At 46.3% G+C, this 19,628-nt stretch overlaps 1 protein-coding gene across 1 annotated transcript; it reads right to left on the bottom strand.

The window, feature by feature from the left end:
- Positions 1 to 5,577: 5,577 nt before the first annotated feature.
- LOC122623252 (serine proteinase stubble) lies at positions 5,578 to 19,138 on the bottom strand. Its single transcript, XM_043802281.1, has 9 exons — positions 18,627 to 19,138; positions 12,994 to 13,216; positions 9,838 to 9,995; positions 8,151 to 9,774; positions 7,533 to 7,940; positions 6,349 to 6,526; positions 6,141 to 6,293; positions 5,805 to 6,076; positions 5,578 to 5,741 (listed from the first exon to the last, which is right to left on the bottom strand). The coding sequence occupies exons 2-9, from the start codon at positions 13,214 to 13,216 to the stop codon at positions 5,578 to 5,580; spliced, it is 3,180 nt and encodes a 1,059-aa protein (XP_043658216.1). The 5' UTR covers positions 18,627 to 19,138.
- Positions 19,139 to 19,628: the final 490 nt, after the last annotated feature.

Here is a 19,628-nt window from a genome sequence, read left to right as displayed (position 1 = left end):
TTTCACAGCTGGTCAGATAATTTGCAGACTAAGCAGAAATATCGACGGGGGGCAGAGCTATCGCGATCGATGAAAACATCAACTTAATGATGGGTGAATGAGCGACAAGTGTGATAAATTCAATTTCAATTTCCAAGACTGCCAGGCTGCTCATTCAGCGACTTCAGAAAGTGAAGGTTTGGTTTTGGACAACATTACTGGGATGTTGCCATGTCAACGCCTACCAAATTGCGGATTCGCGATGTGAGCTCTCCTTGGCTTACAGTTTATTAGCTGCTATTAATTTGTTTTCAACGGCGGCGATTGAAAACGAAAGATCATAATGCCCGTCTGTTGTGAGTTGAGTGGTCAGTGTTCAGTGTTCAGTGGTCTCCGGGCTGTCTGGAAGTCGTTACTGGATTAGGACCCAATTAATCAAAACGGGGCGTCGACATGTATTTTGATTTATTGCCATCAATATAAGTGGCTTTCCATTTTGCGACCTCAAAGGGTTTGAATTGTGGAGTTCAGTAGCCCTCGGGTTCGGTATTTGGGGATCTGTGACTAATTGAAAAGGCAATAATTTCACTTTTAGCGAGTTGCGAGCCATGTTTGCCCACTAAGCCAAACAAGCCGGGGCAGAAGAGAAAAGAAACTACGGCATAACAAATGAAAGTGAGTAGCAGGCAAAAACAGCAGCAACTACAAATGACATACAGCCAACGATTGTTAAGCCAATGTATGACACGTTGGCTGTGCCCAGGACTACCCATCCCCCCTTCAAGCAAAAATCCCCTCTCAAGACAACTAAGTCTTGTTTTCTAAAGCGACAACAAATCACGCATACGCCACCAGTCGCAACTTGCGCTTTCAATTGTCGCGTGTCAATGGCCCACGAAAAGGGTCTTCTCTAATCGCGCTGGACGGTACACCTATGATTTAATTTCGGTTTCTTTTCGCACACATTTAATTACGCAAATGTTATTCAATAAGCTCGTAAACTAGTCGGTCCGGCGGCGATTAGAGAAATGGGCGAAACTTTTGACACGAATTTAAGGCCAGACACAGAGCTTATTGACTTTGGCATCGGTTTCGTACCAGATCCTCCTACAGGCATAACCAATATTTGTACTATCTACATTTTTCTCGTTTTCATAAGCTTTGCCTTGGTTCTACAGTAGGGCTACACCAAAATAGGTTCAAATTGTGGCATAAATTGTTTCAATAACATCTTCCATTAGATTCAATGTTATTAATACAAACAATTAAATGCAAATTACAATATAAACAATTAAAGTATATCTTAACTCTCTAAGCAGACTCCCTTTTTTCTGGTCTGTTCTGGTCTTTAATTCCTTCTTTTCTTAACATGTAAGGGTATTAAGTTTGGAGGCGATTCTTTCTCCTATTCTTCTTGCAGCGGCTCTGCTGGTGGTCGAATTGGTCAGCTGGCGCCTAATTGCACTATTATTTCACTTTGATGCCATTTTAATTCAATTCCATTTGCGCAACGACTTTCGTCTTCATTAGGTGCGTTTTTCTGCGCATTGTTTGTCTGGCGGCTTCCCAAAAAAATTTTGCACCTTTCACAGCATCCATTTGACTTCCGTCATCGTTTTTTCTCCAGTTTCGTTGTGAGTATTTTCTTTTCCTTCTTTTTTTTTAATTTTTTATTTAGTTATTTATTTGGCTGGTAATCAAGGTTTGACTGTGCAGCCATTTAATTGGCGAAAATTGAAAAGGGAAAACATTTTGCGTCCAAGACGCTTTGTGTAGGCGTCCACCGCAGATAATGCTATTAATTAGAAAGCGAAACTAAAAAATTCATTCAGATTATGTTAGCTGGGCGGCGGCGGTGGAGGCAGGCGGTGAGGAAATTCATAATTGCTTCTTGATAAATGTTGGCCCGAAAACTATATATTTTTCCCTTCACTTTTTTGATGATGTCCGAAGGGCAAAGGGCAGAAAAAGGTTTACAGTTTGGAAAAGGACAGGGAAGCTTCGATGGCCTGAGGCCACGGGCCAATGATTTCCTTCAACCTGCCGGAGAAGTCTGGAAGGCTTAAGACTGGCGGTGAGTTTTCCCCGCAGCTTAACGAAACCCGAAATCGCAATTCCCATGGAGATTCAAGAGACTTCCATATTTAGACATTCCACCGACACACCTGTGAACGAGTGGCTCCCAAATGAAGATCTATCAGAGCCGGTGGCGGTGTGAAGACGATGGTTGCATCCGAAAAGCACTGGATATCTGTCTGCCGATCGATCTATCAAGATCCGAAGTGGACTCCAGACCAATAATTACCGGATGGGCAGTAATTTCCTACGGGTTACGTTTCAAATGGGCTGGCAGTGCCGTCAAATTAATGACCATCTCGAGTCTTGGTCTTGTGCGATTTCATTAAGCGATACCGGAGGAGAGGTGAGAGATGGCCCTTATCCGGGCTACCACCAGAACGGTGGCATTTCCCAGCCTCCTCCCATGGCCTCCTCCTCCGATTGAAGAAAGGGAAAATATTGTCCATGAGTACTTTTCGATTGTTTCCATAGATGGGCCTATAAATCTGGGGAAAGATCTTATACATATTATTGTAGCACTTGGACTTTCGTTTTTTGTTTACTTCTCAAGTGGCAGCGCCGGCAGTTCCTATAAATCTTTTTGCCCAGAAAAATATGAAATTTCCATTGTACGGCGCGCTGGGAAAGTCCAACTGCCACAGTCGTCATTGTGCATTCGGTTCGGGTAACTGCTCGCGGAGTAGTTGGTGGTCATCTCTGGGCCAGAAGCCCCATGATCTCAGCCCGACACTTGCCCCCTCACTCATTGTGGTCGTGTGTGCGGCTTTTGATGATGCTTGAAGCGTTTTAATTGTGCAACGTTTCTTTAGAAATTAAATGCTAGACTCTTCAGTTACTTCATAGCTTTCGTTTTCCATGGGAATGCTCTGGAGTCCGTTCGAGTTGTATTTAGTCCTCTCTTTTATTGTACCTAAGCCAATAACAATAGCAATAACCATCAAATTTTGCACCTACCTCTTATGCAAGATACTTTAAGTTTCGCTACCCATTATCAAAGGCACCCCATAAATTAAACGATCGAGTGTCATAAATCCCCAGATTGGTTGACCAATTAATTTAAATAGAGCTAAATTTCACTTTCGCTAGGCACAGTTTTCGCCTATTACTTTGATCAAGTTAACTAATCGCCACGAAGGATCATCGCCTGCCGGTTAATTCGACAATCTGTGGCCCATTACCACCACGGATCGCATGTGAAAGTTCAAGCCCAGGACCGGCGCTCCGCTCGTGATCGCAGCCGTTGATAATCCGGACGCATGACCCCCGTCCGAGTACGTGATACCCGTACAAATTATGATATGCCCCTCGCCGGAGATCTCGAGTTGTGCCCACGACATGCACTTGCAACGCACTCTACACTCCAGCTCCAACTCCAACTCCGGCTCCCACACGCCTCAATGAAAGGCGAGAGGGGCGGAGGAAGGAGCGCCACTTGGGTCGTCATATGCAAATGACCAGCAATTATCAGCCATCAACCGAGAGCGAAAGTTTCACGAGCCGGCAAGTGTAGGGAACTCATACCGAACTGGAAGGTAACGTAGTTAATCCCACTCACTGAATTGCGTTGATTCGCGTTCTTATCCGAGCTGTATTACGATTAGTTTTGTCTTTCTAATAACAATTTTGAGTTCATTCAGAGACCCTTAGTAAGGTACATAAACCACTCATTTTTAAATAAAAACTCATAATAGAAACACATTTGAATGGAGAACCAAATAATTTTTTTACGTCTTACGCAATTCCCGAAGAGCCACTTAATCGTTGGTAAAAAGAGATCCTTTTACGTTATTATACGAAAAATGAGGAACTATGTTAAATATTTGTTTTAGTACAATATCCAAAACCCAAAGAAATATTTTTCTAGACACAGATAGATCTCAGGTGGCTTTATGTTTTGGCGTCTTTGCGTGTTAATCGCTTGCTACATGATTCGCATATCTAATAATTTTACAAATTTAATAGAGGCGTGTGCCCGCCCGCCCTTCGGGCAAAGAAAGTTTTGAGTTTTGCTTCACTGGCACCTGCCAAATAATGTGCGATCCGCTGCCCAAGTCGGTGTCGTCTCATGCATAAGGAATTCGAGCGCTGAGTTTGAGCTGCGTTGGTGTCAACTTCTTGTATATATATTGAAAATAAAGAATAACTTGTATTTTAAAGCTTTAGAAAGAAAGTAGAGGGAACGCGTTTGCACAGTGTTTCGTCTAATAAATTTCTTCTGTTCGCAAGTTTTCATTGTATTACATTATATTTGCGTATGGTCCGTTTTTTTGTCTGTTCCCATGAATAATATTCTTGCCTTTGTGCATTTTAAAACGTTATGTAAAATACTTTTTTGAAAGGTCATGGACTCGAATTACTTACGTAGCTCTACTGTTATGTTTGAATTCGCCTTACATAGCTATGGTTTGTGTCAAGGCTAAATCGTTTACCGAAGTTTTGAACCAACTCTTGTACATATTTTTCCAGACATAGGTGGAGCCAGTGTTTTTTTTGGTAAACTTTTTTATTCATATAAGCATTTTATAAGGCATTATTATTAATATTATTCTCATTCTGTCAATATGAGCGCAATCTCCATGTCTCATAGACGTAATTCCAATTCAAAAATATTTTTTTAACGACTTAATACCGGAATCGTGTACATACAGCGACAATATATATTTTTATGATTTAATACAGTACATTTTAAAATAGGGAAACTAAAAAACATATATATTCGAAGTTTTGAAAGTGCGATAACGCGCAAAACTAAAACAACCCTTTATTTTAAGTATTTTTTAAATTGCATGTTGGGCCTACAAAAATGTAATGAGGTCAACACCATAAACTTTATATAAGTTTTATTGGACGTTTAAAAATTATTTGTTGGTCTCTTGAAGGGCTACATTTAGGCTTAGACCTGTAATCAGTAAAACACACAAGATTTGGTTTGTTTTAAACATTTTATTAGAATTAATTTTGTTGTGCATGAGCTGCTATAAATAAATAATTACAGTACGTTATAAAATAAAATTACAATAGCTTCTGCCGCATGATTCGATTCGGGTAGAAGCGACTTACGTGATAATGATGCCCTACCGAAGGACCCAACTGACGTCGAGCCCCCTATTTAATGTTGTATAGGACTAAAGCTAAGTGTAAATGTTATGCAATAATTTAGAAAATTATGTACAGCAAATGGGAATAAATTAGTAGTCCGTCCAATCGGTTAATACGTTATATGAGCCGTGACTGCACAGTGATCTCTGCTTAATCACATTCACTAACTAGTTTAGGCTAGGCTAGGCAACGCTAAGTGTAATATTACGATTACGACAGTGGAAGTGTCTGGTCAGTGGTTGCTGTGCGGGCAGGTGGAGGTAAATAGTGGCAACTGGAATCGTTGCTCGGGTTATGGCCGATCTGATGCTCCATGGGATGTCTCCATAACCGGAGCACGAGTCCGAGTCTGAGTTGGATTCCGATGCCGTGTGGGGAAGACGTGCTAGGCATTCACTAATGATCGGGCCGGGGCGCGATCTAGAACTGCAGGATCTGGTTGATCCAGTCCCGGAACTCCGAGATGCGGGTGTAGACGCCCGGCTGGTTGGCCTCCGCACACCCAATGCCCCAAGATATGACACCTCCGAGGTGGAACCGCTTGTCGGACTCACGCTGCAGCACCATGGGGCCACCAGAATCGCCTGGAAAACATCAGTTTTGGTTAACAAAGGTTGTTCATGTTATAGGCATGGCCATTTACTCACCCTCGCAGGAGTCGTAGCCGCCCTTCTTCCAGCCGGCGCAGATGAATATGTGCGGTATGTGCTCGATGTAGCCCGCGGAGCGGTACATGGACTCGCATATGGTGTTGTTGATCACGGGCACGGCAACCTCCTGCAGCACACTGGGCAGGGGTCCATCCTCATAGAGGCGGCCCCAGCCGGTGACGAAGGCGGTCTGGCCAATGAAGTTCTCATCGTTGTCGGGCACGCAAACGGGAATGATGTTCGGCTGGAAGACGACGGGCTCGTAGAACCTGCCAGCAAGCGGAGCCGGAAGTTGTAGTTAATTGGCACTGCTACAGGGGGCCATTTACTTACCTGAGCAGAGCCAGATCGTACTCGAAGGTGCGCGGATCGAACTGCGGATGCGAGGCGACGATCTGCACTCGACGCTCCTGGTAGCCGTAGGGCTCTTCTTCCTCCGCCAGATCGTACTCTCCCAAGCGCAGCAGGAGATCGGAGGGTGGCACACTGAAAGTAACACTTATGAGCACTGGGTCTATGGGTTAAGCCATTGGCTACTCACTTGTCCACGCAGTGGGCCGCCGTGATCGCCCAGTTCTCGTTCAGCAGGGCAGCTCCGCACTTGTGCAGATAGGTGGAGGTGCGCCACTGACGCAGGGAGATCTGCCAGGGCCAGCGTCCAAAGGCCGCATTCGCTCCACCAACGATGCGGGGCTCGGGGAACATGCGACGACCGCAAACTGACACAAAAAGAGGAAGGATTCAGAGTGGGATCTTGCTTAATAGGCCTGCGTCAGGTCACAATTAAAGTAATGGGCCCGCCAGGGCCTTAAACATTTTAATCACTCCGCCTGGCACTCAGTCATTTGGGCCCAAATGTAATGTGCTTTGGCCAAGGAGGCGCAGTCCTTGACTTTGGCCTGCCTGAAGGCAAGCAGTCAACGGCCTACTTTATGGCCCCAAGCTCGACTTGGCTCAAACCGAGCCCATCCGAAGCGATCCGAACCGACCTGCAGGGCGACTTGTTTCGATTCGTGCATCAAGATTGCGTTTGCCACAGCAAATCGGTCAACAGGAGGGAGCAGGGAGCAGGGAGCAGGGGCTCTGGCTCGGATTGGCTCGTTTTTGGTGGGCTTTGGCCGACGACCGACGACCGACAACGTGACCCATGCGGCACAATGACCGCCGCGATCCCATGCACCCCTGCACGATGCAGTCATTATTGTAAATGATTGCTGTAAAAATTGTTGCGGACTGTGTCTAGCACAAGTCCTGCATAGGAGTGTTCTTGCACTGAGGAGTTTTATCACTCTCCCTATCTAAAAGCTTTTCTTAATCGGTTTCAAAACAGATGATCCAGATATATCAAGAACCTATTGTTTATTATTTTTTAATTTTCTTCTATGGGAGGACCCTAAAAGCGAGCCACTATAGATATTTAAAACCCATAATGACTTCGGATATAAAATATTGTCCCTGGTCTATTTCATTGAGTTGGCTTGTGCTTTCTCCCTGTGTAATCATTTATGAGCTGGCCCAGGACAGCACCTCGGACATCTCGGAAGATGTCTCCGCTTCTTGGTCTTCAGTCCGATGATGCTGGCTCAAGGCCAGCGTTTAGCCTTCAAATTGAATTTAATGGCCACGCACGTTGGCTTTGTCTTATGGCCAAAGTCAGCCACGAGGTATTAATAGATTTCTCCCCGCAGGAACGGGTTTTCTTGGCACTCCAGCTCTGGAACTCACCTTCCTTGTAATCGACGCCCTCCAATGCATTGGCGGGTGCCACGGTGGTGCTGCCTGTAGCCTCGATGGTCGTTGTGTTCGGTTCTTCGCTGCTGTAATCTGTGGTTTCAGCTGCGGTTGTGGGGCTGGTGGTGGTGGTGGTGGTGCTGGTGCTGCTGCTGGCTGCCAAATCACTGCTGAGATCCGTGTAAGATGATGTAGATGAGGCTAATTCTATACTGCTCGCCGGTGCCTCTGTGGTCTTCACTGTGGTTGCCGCTGCTTTGGTGGTGGTTGTTGTGGGCTTGACTGCGCTCGTGGGTTTCGGTGGCTTCGTGGTCTTCTGCGGCTTAGCCGGGCCGTGGGTCTCCACTTCACTGACACTGGTGGCCACTGAGATGACCACTTTGTCGGTGGCGCTAGGTGGGGCTGCGAAAGGATGCAAAACAGGCATTAGTAAAGCCGTCATGTGGGCGGAAAACCGCGATAGCTTCGAAAAGGGGTTAGCTATAAAGTATTTGTTGGTAAACTGTTACTAAAATCTAATTTGTTTTATTAAGCTTTTTTTATCGGGGTTTTTTTTATCTCAAGGCAAATATAAAGTCTTGAAATATCTTTTTTTTAGGGGGGACGGCTCACCTGCGGTAGCTGATGTTTTGTCAGCGGCTTCACTTGATTCGGTGGTCAGTGGCATCCAATTAGAAGGTGGTGCAGGCTGCCAATCGTTCGAGATACTGGCATTAGTCGGTGGCTCAGCCTTCACATCAGTCCAAGTGATTAGGCCGGTCTTTTTGGTGGTTGTTGTTAGGGGAGCACTTGTGGGTGGCTCGGTGGTGATCACGGGTTTTGCGGTAGTGGTTGTTGTCGTGGTTGTTGGTGCCTTAGTAGTAGTGGTTGTTGTTGTCGCCTTAGTAGTACTGGTTGTTGTTGTGGGAGGCTTCGTTCTGCGAGTGGGTTTCGGCGTTGCGGTTGTGGTTGTTGTTGTAGTAGTGGTAGTTGGAGCGTTGGTGGTGGTTGGCTTTTTTTTGGTTATCAAAGGAGTGGTGCTACTTGCTGGTGGCTTTGAAGGACTACTGCTACTACTGCTACTACTGCTGCTGCTGCTGGATGAACCCTTCGTTACGGTGGTTGTTGTTGACTCAGCAATGAGAGCGGGCACCTTGACGATTTCCCCGGTGGGCTTCGGCCTGGGCCGCGGAGCTTGAGTGGTGCGTTCTGGCAGCCTGGTTGTGGTGCGGTTCTTGGGCAGTTCGTCCTTAAAGACGGTGGCTGTTGTAGACGTGGAGCTGGTGGTAGTATTGCTGCTGCTCGTCTGAGTCACTGGCCTGCGAGCTGGCGAAGTGGTGGCTGTGGTGGCATTTGCAGTGGGGCTGCTAGTGGCCAGACTATCAGCCGGCTTCCGTGTGGATTGCGTTCCACTGGCGGTGGTAGTTGTCGTATTCACGGGCTTTTTCGCAGGTGCTGGCCTCCTGCTGGGATGGGTTTTGTGCGGCTTACTCGTGGTGGTGCGCAGCGGTGGTGTTGGACGTAGGGTGGTTGCGGCCGCTTTCGTGCTCGTTGTAGTGGGTGGAGCTATTGTGGTTGGTGTTGTTGTGGTGGTGCTAGTGGTTGTTGTTTTGCTGGTTGTCCTACTGGCTGCGGCGCTGCTTCCCGTGGGTCTTGTGTGTCGCCTGGTGGTAGTTGTGGTTGTCTCCTGCTGGTAAGTGGGTTCGGTCACCGCTGGCGTTGTCGTCTCCACAATTTGGAAAGTCACAAACTTGGTGGGCACCGAGGTGGTTTCGATGCGCTGTTCCATGATCGGAGCAGTGGTTAGCACCGGCTTGGCGGTGGTCGTGCGACGCCGTGGCGGCTTAATAGTTGGCGTAAACGTTGTTGTAGGTGCGGCACTGGGTTTCATGGTGGTGCGCACCACGTAGTGTGAGTTCTTGTGGGTGGTGTGTGCCAGTGGTGGGCGGCGTGTGGTTGAGAGCGTGCCGTTGCTGGTGGTGGTGCGAACAGGTGACGGCTTCGCGGTGCTCAGATAGGACTGGGTGACGTTCTTGAGCAGCTCGTTGGTGGTGTGCTGATGGGTGGTGCTGCTACCGCTGCTGCTGCTGCTGCTGCTGCTGCTGATGCTGCTGCTGCTACTGGAGAAGCTGCTTTCGGTGGTTAGCTTGAAGAGGGCACTGGTGGGCAGAGTGGTGGACTCGTGGGAAAAGTGGGAGATGGTGTTCTGGTCAATGCTGTTGTCGTTGATCTCCGGCGCAAAGAGTGAGGCTTCCTCCTGGTAATTAGGCAGGGGAATTAGTAGACTCTGGAGAATTTCCAGGGGATGCCAATTACTTACCTTCATGGCACAACACGAGCCAAAGTAGAAGCGATCGATACAGGTGCCCAGGTGGGTGCCATTCTGCTTGATGCAATCGATGGCAAACATACAGACTCCAGAGCGTCCCGATTTGCGAACGATGCAGGGCAGATGACGGATATTTCGACCAGATTGGACTGTGAATAGCGAGGTAATTACCAGAACAATCAGAATTATTGTAGCACAGAATAATGTTTATTATACATAGTATATATGTACTAAGTAATGATGATGATGGGAGACAAAGCAAATAAGATTCCTATTCTGGTCCCAGCGGCTCGAATCGACTGCTCCACACCATTTCCGTTTGCTGCGGCGATTAACGCCTTCGAATTTGTACGCCAATTTGAGCCAGGTTTGTACCGTTAGCCAAACGGTTAACACAAGTGAAAATGAAGTGGCAACAAACGAAGACGATCACGAACACTAGCACGAACACGGGCATGAACCCCAAGCCAAACCCCAGCACGAGGAGAATCCATAAAAGCCACCAGATCGCTGAAGGGCGTCATCATCGCCCGGTCAAAACATACACATAAGACCGCCCGATGAGGCAACAGTAGCCCATCCGCATTATTGTTATTTATTTATGATTTCTGCTCTTCTGCGGCTGCGGCTGCGGCTGCCGCTTCGCCAAGAACCGCCAGCTTCGTCATCTTCTCCACCATCGTCATTGTGTAATCGAGCCGAGAATTATCCGAAAGCCCGAGCTTTGAACTTATATTGTTAGCGGCGGTAGCACGGGGCCAAGAGTTATTTGGTAATTTGTGTTTCGGGGCCCTGACAAATCGCGGCCAGGGCGAAATAACTTGGAGCAGTCCGAGGAAAGCACAGTCGGCGGTCCTGATTGCCCCTTTTGCTCATAAATTCACTTAACAAGCTGGGATTACCGCTTAAAATACTCGCATATAAATAAGCAACTTTGCTTGATCTTTGTTGTTCATTACAAAGAAAACAAATCGCGCATCGTTTGACCACCGCGATTTCTTATATACCTCTTTGGAAAGCGTTATCGAAGGTGCAAATTATGGTTATTTATCTTACTGGCTTTTATAAACGGTCAGTTACTTAGTTTTTGTGTATTATAAATGTTCAACGTTTCTTTTCAGTTCTTTTAGACTGCCAATGCCAATAAATTAGATAAAATGAGTTGAATATTTTACAAAAATGTCTTCAAGTTGAATTTATTTCGACTATTTACCAAGCCCATGACATCTTTCTGTCATCATATGAGGAGTGAGTGTGGGAAATACTTAGAACCAACATGTTTTAAACAATCCGAAAGCTGATACCCCTATCATTCTAGAGGGTATTTAAATAAATATTGCCAATTGCCTGGTTGGTGTTTCGCGTTTGTTGAACTTAAGCCGTAAAGTGCGGCGCATTTTTATGCAATTAACATGAAATTCTGAAGAGAGCGCCCCTGGCCACTGAGTTTCCACGCCTCAGAAGCGGCCCAAAAACAGATGACTCAAGACACGAACTTGCGCCGCAGAGCCGAGAACGATAATAATCCATCGAAAAGTGGATTCAGCCCGAGACATTGTCACGTTCCATAGATCGTGGCCGAGCCGGCAGTGGCAGCCGTTCTGTTTCTGTTTGCATTTCGTTTTGTGGCTTTTTGGGTCAACAGCTTAGCATATGTTTCGCTAGCCACTCGCCTGGCCTACCAAACAGCCAGAATCGAAGGCGGCTAGAGAGGAAAAGACCCGCATTGCAATGAAGGAAATTCGTTTTTGGCATGCGAATGCGGCACCACAATTTCGTGGCCCGATTGTGGGTGAGTGGCGCAGCGGCTAAGTGGGTCAGCGGCAGCCAAGAACAGAGGGTTCGGTTCGATCTCCGGGTTTGTTTGTCTTATTTCCCTTTCACTTGCCATCAAATTTACTTTCCGCTTTCTGCAGCCGCCTCTTTCCGCCCTTTCCGCCTGCGTCTCCGTCTGTGGGTATCTGTCTGCCCGAGTGGATCCATATTATTTATATTTTCTTTGTTGTCGCTGCGGTCCAGTCGTAAACATAACATGCTCTTGGCCAGAGTATGATTCCGATTTTGAATCCGAATAAGATACCCGGTCCGCGTCCGAGTGTCCAAGACGGACTGGCCTGACTGGCGGCGGCGGCGGTTGCTTATTTTATGGCAACATTCTTTGACGGCTGACCTCAATTGCTTTTGCCCGCTGACGTTCGCCAGTTTGGCTCTTTGGTCGGCTTCGGATTATATGAAAGTTTCGTAGTTTTAGTTTCATCTCTCCGCAGGCCGCTGAAAGGCTGCGCTTTGTTGTCTTTCAGCAGACAAATTGGCAGCTGTGTGGGGCCGCAGAGGAAGTGCTAATAGCGTATAAATTTGATTCTTAATGGCTGTGACCCAATTAATCTTCGTTCCCGGCAACGCCTGTCTCTATTGTCATTAATTTTGATTACTTTCATTAGAAGTGCTCTAGCTCTGGCTCTGTCGCTCTTTCTGTTCTAAATTTGGTCTCACCAAGTTCGTCGCTTAAGTCTTTTGTTTCTGCTGCCGGCTCTCACCTGTTTGGCAATAAACTTTATGGCTGCCAGCTTCTGTTATCTCAAGATGGTTATTGCTGAACAAGAACTCGAGTAATACTTTTCTAAGCATAAAGCTAAACGATCCAGAAATTTGACTACGTATTAAATGTCTGCGCGGCTTTTAAATTTGTTCAAGTATTCCGTTTTCCATATTGATAACGATTACATTATTTGTGTTCTTTGTTAAAAAATTGCATGATGCCTTCTTATTGTTGTTATAGCTATTTACTTTTCTCATACTTGTTACGAGATTTGAAACGTGCTTATTATATTTTCTTAGTTTCCTTGGGCATCTGATTTAGGGTGCGGCAACTTGAGATCTGGGTTTAGTTTCACTGTAATCACCGGGGATCCCTGACTTAATTGTCTGCGTGAGAGAAAGTGCTGGAGTTCTCGGGAAACAAGGTGGAAGAAAGGGACTGATGGGATCGGTATGTGCATCAGCGGCCGAATCTCTTCCCGCTGAGTAATTCCCGTTAGGAGAGCGTCAATTGCTTGACATACATAAATTCAATTGGGCAGATGATTCAATCGGAGAAGTGAGAGTGGGCAATTGGGGATTTATGGATTTGGGGATTTGGGTACTTACACTGTGCTAAGCTGGGATTATCCACGAAGACGGGACTGGCGTCTACCGTCGTCAGCAGCAGGCTGCCCACCGTGAGAAGGCTGAAGAAGAGGCTGGGGCGTGGCATTCTAGACGGGGCTGATGCTCCACTTCTTTTGGGGGTTAGATCTGGGGCTTCTACCGCCCTACTGGCTGCTGTGTACGTATAGGTGTCTGTATCTGTATCCGTGTGTTGTGCTCCCATCTGCAAAAAGAGTTAACAAGTTGGTCAGTCTCCGACCGCCGCATGAGTCATGTGAATTGTGAAACGTTTTTGGGGCGCTATACAAATCGATCACTTAACGAATCCATATTTTCTACACCAAACCGATGGGCACGGCCCAACCACCACAGAGAAAAGCAGCGGGCAAGCGGAGGAAGCGGAGGAAGCAACAAGTGCGTAGAAGCAATACGCCTCGTCTGACTCAAGTAGGTGAAAGTCTCTCTTCGGTGACTTGCATATGCAAAAACGGGGAGAAATGAAACTAAACACAGAAACAGAAACAGAAACCGAACGAGCTAAATTTGCCCAGGCAGCCAGGGTGTATGTGTAATATGCCGGATTGCTTGTTTAGTCATGCCTAAAATGCCCCAAATGGAAAGCAAAAGTGTGAGCATGGAAAGCGACCCGAGGGGGAATCATTTACTGATTGTATAATCTGCGCCCCGTTTATATAACCGTATGGAAATGCACTTAACCTAAAGTTTCTATTCCCAGGGCTGCCACGGGTGCCAACTGGTTCTCATCCCATCATGAGCCGGGGTTCAACACACGCCTAATTGAGTCGCTTTTCGATCTAGTAAAGAAAGTTCAAAGCTGGGAAGTGTACAGAAATGATGACATAAGCCGGAGCAATCAAAGAAAGCGCACCACTAACAACCGGCGACAAATGACGATGACGATGATGAGCTAGAGCTGATGATGGCTAGAGCTAACTGGACCTGCTCCGGGATCCGATGACAAGGTGCGTCTATATCTCGCATACTTATGTCCATGCCCGGAGGCATCTTGCGGTGACAACACATTCATTGATCCACCATTCTGTTCTCTTCGGTTCGGTTCTGTTCTATTCTGTTCTGTTCGGTTTAGTTTCTTTGGGTCTTTCTTTAAGTCACGATTCTGCAGCGTTGAGAAATTAGCTGCGTTTGGCGGTGGAAAGGGAGCAGAGTAACTCTCATTGTTAGCGAGTCTTCTGTGAGTTGCGTAATGCGGTCGTTGAACCTCGCTCGTAGGAACTTCGACCGCAACTTACTAAGTAAATGGCTTTAATTAAGCCCGAATGCTAAATCGTCATTGGGAATCTGTAATCAAGAACGGAAGCCATAAAACATCCATGCGGATGCCTCAATTAGATGTGAATTCAAACCGAAACATTGACTAGTAGTACACACGATCCCAAGTCCAGTTCCACGATTGTTTGGCTTTTCGCAGCCTCAAAAATGTTGACCAGCTATTTGTGTATTTGGGTCACGTTCAGACCATATCGGTATGCGTATCTGTATAATTGTGTTGGCGTTGGCTCTGTGTGCAAATTAACATGAATTTCTGAGCGATAACCAGAATGCCTGGGAAGAGCGAGATGTGGCCGGATCTGGGTCAGAAGCAGCAGAAGCGAATGATTTGCATGATTTCCATTGGATCGGTGGATCGGTGGATCGCGGGATCTGGGGATTGTTGGGGCTGTCCCTCCAGCTCCACCTCGTTTAATGGGCAATTAAGTAATTTCCACTCGCGACTCAATACAAGTGACAATTTCATTTGCTCGTTAAAAGTGAAATTACAATTTGTTTTGTTTGATATTAAAAATACATTTTGCAGCTAAGTTAGCCCTGGGTAAAAGCGAAAGCCAACGAATTTCATTGTGGCTTCTTTTTTAGTATTTACCAAAAAGAAAAGTGAAATGCCAGCAACGACTTGTAATTTGAAATACCGAACAAAAGAATTATGCCATTTGCTATGGAACGACTAGTTCGTCAAAAGAAACCACATACACATCGACTACGTTTCTAGTGTAATCAAATAAGAAGTGCGTCTCGCTTGCCGCTGCTTTCATTTCTGCTTACCAAAAACGGAGCTCGGAGAAATTTTCTGTGTATATTTGTTTTTTTTTTATATTGTGTCCACCTCAGCTGCGGGCTGCCATGGCTCAGCGGCCTGACATCTCTGACCACATGTCCCCAACTGGCTGTCAAGGAAGGCCCCGTTCATAAGCTCAAAACGAAAGACTTAGGGCACAAACTCGATGGGCAGGCGTGCGCATCGCCTGCCGCTGAGGGCCGCCTAATAGTCTTAGCAGCTGCCATCGAGGGTTCAAAACAACCGTCAACGGCAATTTCTCAATTGCAAATGCCGAATGCAAATTACAATAATTACGGCGAGCCATTTTGCGCTACTCTACGCAGGCAGCCTCATCCTATCCCCATCATCATCTTCTCCTGGGAGGCGATCTGCCCGCAAACCTGTATAAACCAGAGCGGCCCCAGAACGTGAAATGCAAATAACGCAACAGGCTTCCTACTGCCAGATCATCTGTGGCCGCAAGACAAACGTGCTCTGCCCCTCCAATGCCCTCCGCCTCACTCCCTGCTGTCGAGTGCGTTTTAGACCAAAGACAGGCGGACTGGCAATAAGGAAGAGCCGTGTGTGGTTGGCGCAGGGTCGACCCTATGCTACTCATCACAAAATATATGAAAACGATCGAAGAGGAATTTGAATTAACATTGGAAATACTATAGTTGCAAATAGTCAACCTCAGCTTGTATGATATTAATAAAATACTCCTCTACCACATTTTCAAAAAGTTTCTCTCCTGTAAGGATACTTTTAACTCAATAAGCTATCGTTTATAAAAGAACACCGAGCCCATCTAACCGCTGATACGCTCGCCTTGCCATTGGGATAACCACTATCAGACCAGTTCTTTAAACCGAAAAGCAAAAATCGTTTGCCGAGGAGTCAAAGGAAGCTGGTGCAAGCAAAGTTCTGCTCAAGATTGCCTTTTCTCGGCCGCCGAGGGAAAAGCAGAAGCAGTCGGCAGTGGCAGCGCAATTGAGACACTTGTACTAAGCTGCTGATGCTGCTGCTGCTGCTGCTGCTGCTGCCGCTGTCGCTGGTTGTGGTGCCCCAACTCTTGTGGCACGCCGCTTTGGCTCGCTTGCATTTTACAGGAATTTCAATAAATTTACAGAGGAGGGAGCGACTTTTGCTTTGGACTCGTTTCGAGTTTTGGCCGTGTTTGCGGCGCTTGAACTGGCTGCTCTTGTTTTGCAGCCTCTGCTGGTGCAGTTAGTTGCAGTTATGCGCATCTATCGGCTGCTCGGTATCTGTATCTGAATCTGTATCTGAATCTGTAACTCAACACATGCATCTGAATCTGTTTCTGTTTCTGTGACCGAAGTGAGTTGGCGCTTAATTGACTTGTACGCGGTAGAAAGTGCACAGCCACTTTGGGCACGACTACTGGCACAGGGAAAAAAGAGCCGGCGTATCTGGCGGATGCGTATCTGAGTCTCGGATCTTTTGCATTTACTTGCGTTGGCTGCCAGTTGACGTCGAGTTTCGGGTCACTGCTGCCAGCTATTTTGGGTCATTTCTTTTACTTCGCTGTTACCATATGAATGTGATTATAACTCTTACGTTTGTGGCTCGTTCGTTTTATGAGTTTCTTCACTTTTGACACTGCCTCTTGCCCTTTTTCCGCAGTTCTATTTTTCGTTTCTTTCAAAAAAAGATCACACAAAGCACTGTTAGCCGGCTGGCAAAATCTGTTTCCCGAGTTTCGTTTCCTTTCTCGGCTGGGATTATTTCGTTAGTTTGGTTTGGTTTGGTTTGTATTCTTGCACTTGAACTTGCCCCGGGACTTTGGGTCAGGCCAATTATTTCACTTACACACGCACACACACACGCACACTCGAGCGATCGCTTAGTCCCCGAGCACACACACTCGCACACACACTCGCGGAAGACGGAAGACGAGCTGAAGACCAAGTTAAGAGCGCGACAAGTTGCGCACGTCTGCGGAGTGGAGCTCACACAAAAGATCCACAAACCAGGTGAGCCAGGTGAAGCCTCTGCCACTGCCACTGCCACTGTTGCCGTCGCTGCCTCTGCCCGCTGCGACTGAGATTTGGCCACGCCGGCAGAGCTGAAGAACTTGGTAAGGCGAAATTGGTTAGTAAGCTGACTCTCTCGCACTCGCTCGCTCACTTCGGCTCAAAGTTAAAGTTACAGTCAAAGCCAAAACCAAACCACCAACATGTGCGCATGCGTGCAGTCGGCGTCGACTGCGCTACGCGCATAACGGTTTTCATTAAGGCCAACACCGAGCCGAGTTTAAAAGCTAGGCTCTGTTTCTGTTTCTGTTTCTTATTCAAATGAACTTCTCTCTCTTTTGGCCACCTCTCTCTTTTTGAGGCGGCACACAGCTGATTGGCGGCAAAAGGTGTTTGGCGGGGGGTGGTGGTGCTGTCGGTGCTGTCGGTGGTGTCGGTGGTGGAAGGGGGAGTTTGGGGTTAACAGCGCTTTCACATTAAAGTAGCAAGAAGCAGAAGGCAGCCCAAACACACACTCACACACACACACAAACCTGCACACATCGTGGCTTTTTCTTTTAAGATATACTATGTATATTTTGTGTTGCAAATGAGTTTGTTTTTGCTGCTGCTCGCCATTCTTTGTCACCTGTGCCAGTGGGAGTGTGAGTGTGGGGCCACCATTTGTTTGTCTTTTAATTTATGCACGTCGTCAGGTTAAGAAAGTCAATCTTTATTATGCTGCGGCTCACAGGCAAACCAGTTGGCTGATAAGAATTGCATGGCGGTGACTTCCTTGGCTTAAGTATGTTTCCCAGAAATGCATGGGTAGAAATTTCTAAGGAGCAGCACTTCTGGGGACCAACACTTTGCTCACTTAAGGAAGGGAAATTTAGCTTTTGAAATATTAAACCTCTGTTTCAAATTGAGGCAAAAGCTCATTCTGGCTTTTTTAGTCCTTTGATTGGTGCACGCGTACTTCGATCATCACACGCTCTAGTCCACACTTCATTAGGCCTCGTGAAAAGGCCATTTGACTGCCAAAGAAACCCATTTATACAGCACACAAGAATCGCGCCTCACAACATCTCGGGTCTCTGTTTAATGAAGCAAACAAAACAAAACGCACAATTAACTATCAGCCACTGACTGACTTGGCGATGACGCGTGTCTTTGGCCGTTCCTTGAACTCGAGAGACCTTGACACTGGGGCTGCTCCACAGCAACTGAGGCCTGGAAAGCGAAGCGATCCCCGATTCTTTGGCCAGTTGCCCGAAGAAGTGGATGCCAATGTGGATGCTAAGAGCGAGGCGGAGAGATATTTATTTCGTATTTATTCAGTCAACAACTATCGATGTTAAACCGCAAAAATAATAAATATGGGTGGGTTGTAAATCAGCCCGAAAATCTTTTTAAACAACCATCTATATAATAAGCGTAACAATCTGCACTATCTCGGTATAAGCAACTTTCCAGAACTAATAGCTGGCAAGATCTTGACGTTCATGCGGACAAATAGAGGCACTAATCGACTGAGCTTGAGATTCTGTTCAAGAATATTTTTCACCTTATTTTTCACTTACCCAGCCTGATGTGTTTATTTCCCATTTTTAATAAGAATCTTAGGCTCGTTTGAATTTATTTCTTTCCTCCCCGCCGTTGAAGGATTTTGACTACCGCTCGCCGTAAAACTGTAGGAGTATTTTTTGGCTGATGTCCATTTCCGTGACTATGACTGTAACTGTGGAAATGTCCATTCCTGGAGCTGATAAGCTCCTTTTCGATTCCTCTCCCATTGATTAGTTATTGAGTTTTGATGGCACCACCGTCCATCCACTTGATGCCCGGCGAAGATACTGGTGATTTGGTACTGGCCACCGGAAGTCGGGCTCATTTGAAATTCAGATCATGCTCGGCATGTGGCACCTGTTGCACTGGCATGGACCCAGTTTGGATTTCCCGCGCTATCTTAGAAGATATCTCTGTTTGATGTTCGTGCCTGTTATGCATTTCTGGCTAATGTTTGCTGCCTCTGTTTCTTATTTGCCTAACAAGATACACACAGATTCCAATCCATTTTGAAATAATTTTCTTTGCTGTCTGGCCGTCTTTGTTTGGCCGAGATGCTGCCTAAAATTATGAAGTGAATTAGTACATACCCAAGACACAAACCACGCAGTGTGTCAAATACAGATTGCAATGTAAACGTTAACAAACCAATGATGTTGCGTGCATTTAGGCTTAAATACTTTAATTGAGCTCTAAGAAGTTGTATTTAAAATTCTTGTTGATGATTATACTGATGATCAACCTTCTGTCAATAAGAAGCCATTGTTGTTTGGTACTTTTTTTTTATTTATAAAACATAATTATTGGTATCAATACGATGTAAGTGAAAGTGGATCGCATGTGTAGGACTTATTCGAACAGTGTATAATAAATATCGAAAACTTAAATAGAATGCTTGGAATGCAATGAAGTCGAATGAAGGGTGGAGGGATCGAACGGTTGGACTGGTTGAGGTGGAGGAACCCCAGGAAGAAGAGTATGGTAAAATAAATACAAGGCCCCAAGGACCTCGGTCT

This window comes from Drosophila teissieri, chromosome 2L (assembly GCF_016746235.2).
Source record: "Drosophila teissieri strain GT53w chromosome 2L, Prin_Dtei_1.1, whole genome shotgun sequence".
Classification (NCBI taxonomy): domain Eukaryota; kingdom Metazoa; phylum Arthropoda; class Insecta; order Diptera; family Drosophilidae; genus Drosophila; species Drosophila teissieri.
This window is presented reverse-complemented; position numbering and strand designations above follow the sequence as displayed.

Bases quoted from the DNA above. Each gene is read 5' to 3' on its own strand.
- LOC122623252 (XM_043802281.1), bottom strand. From the start codon at position 13,216: ATGGGAGCACAACACACGGATACAGATACAGACACCTATACGTACACA. The intron at 9,996-12,993 runs GTAAGTACCCAA...CGCTATTCACAG, and splicing joins TAATCCCAGCTTAGCACAGT to TCCAATCTGGTCGAAATATC. The intron at 6,294-6,348 runs GTGAGTAGCCAA...TGTTACTTTCAG, and splicing joins GCGGCCCACTGCGTGGACAA to TGTGCCACCCTCCGATCTCC.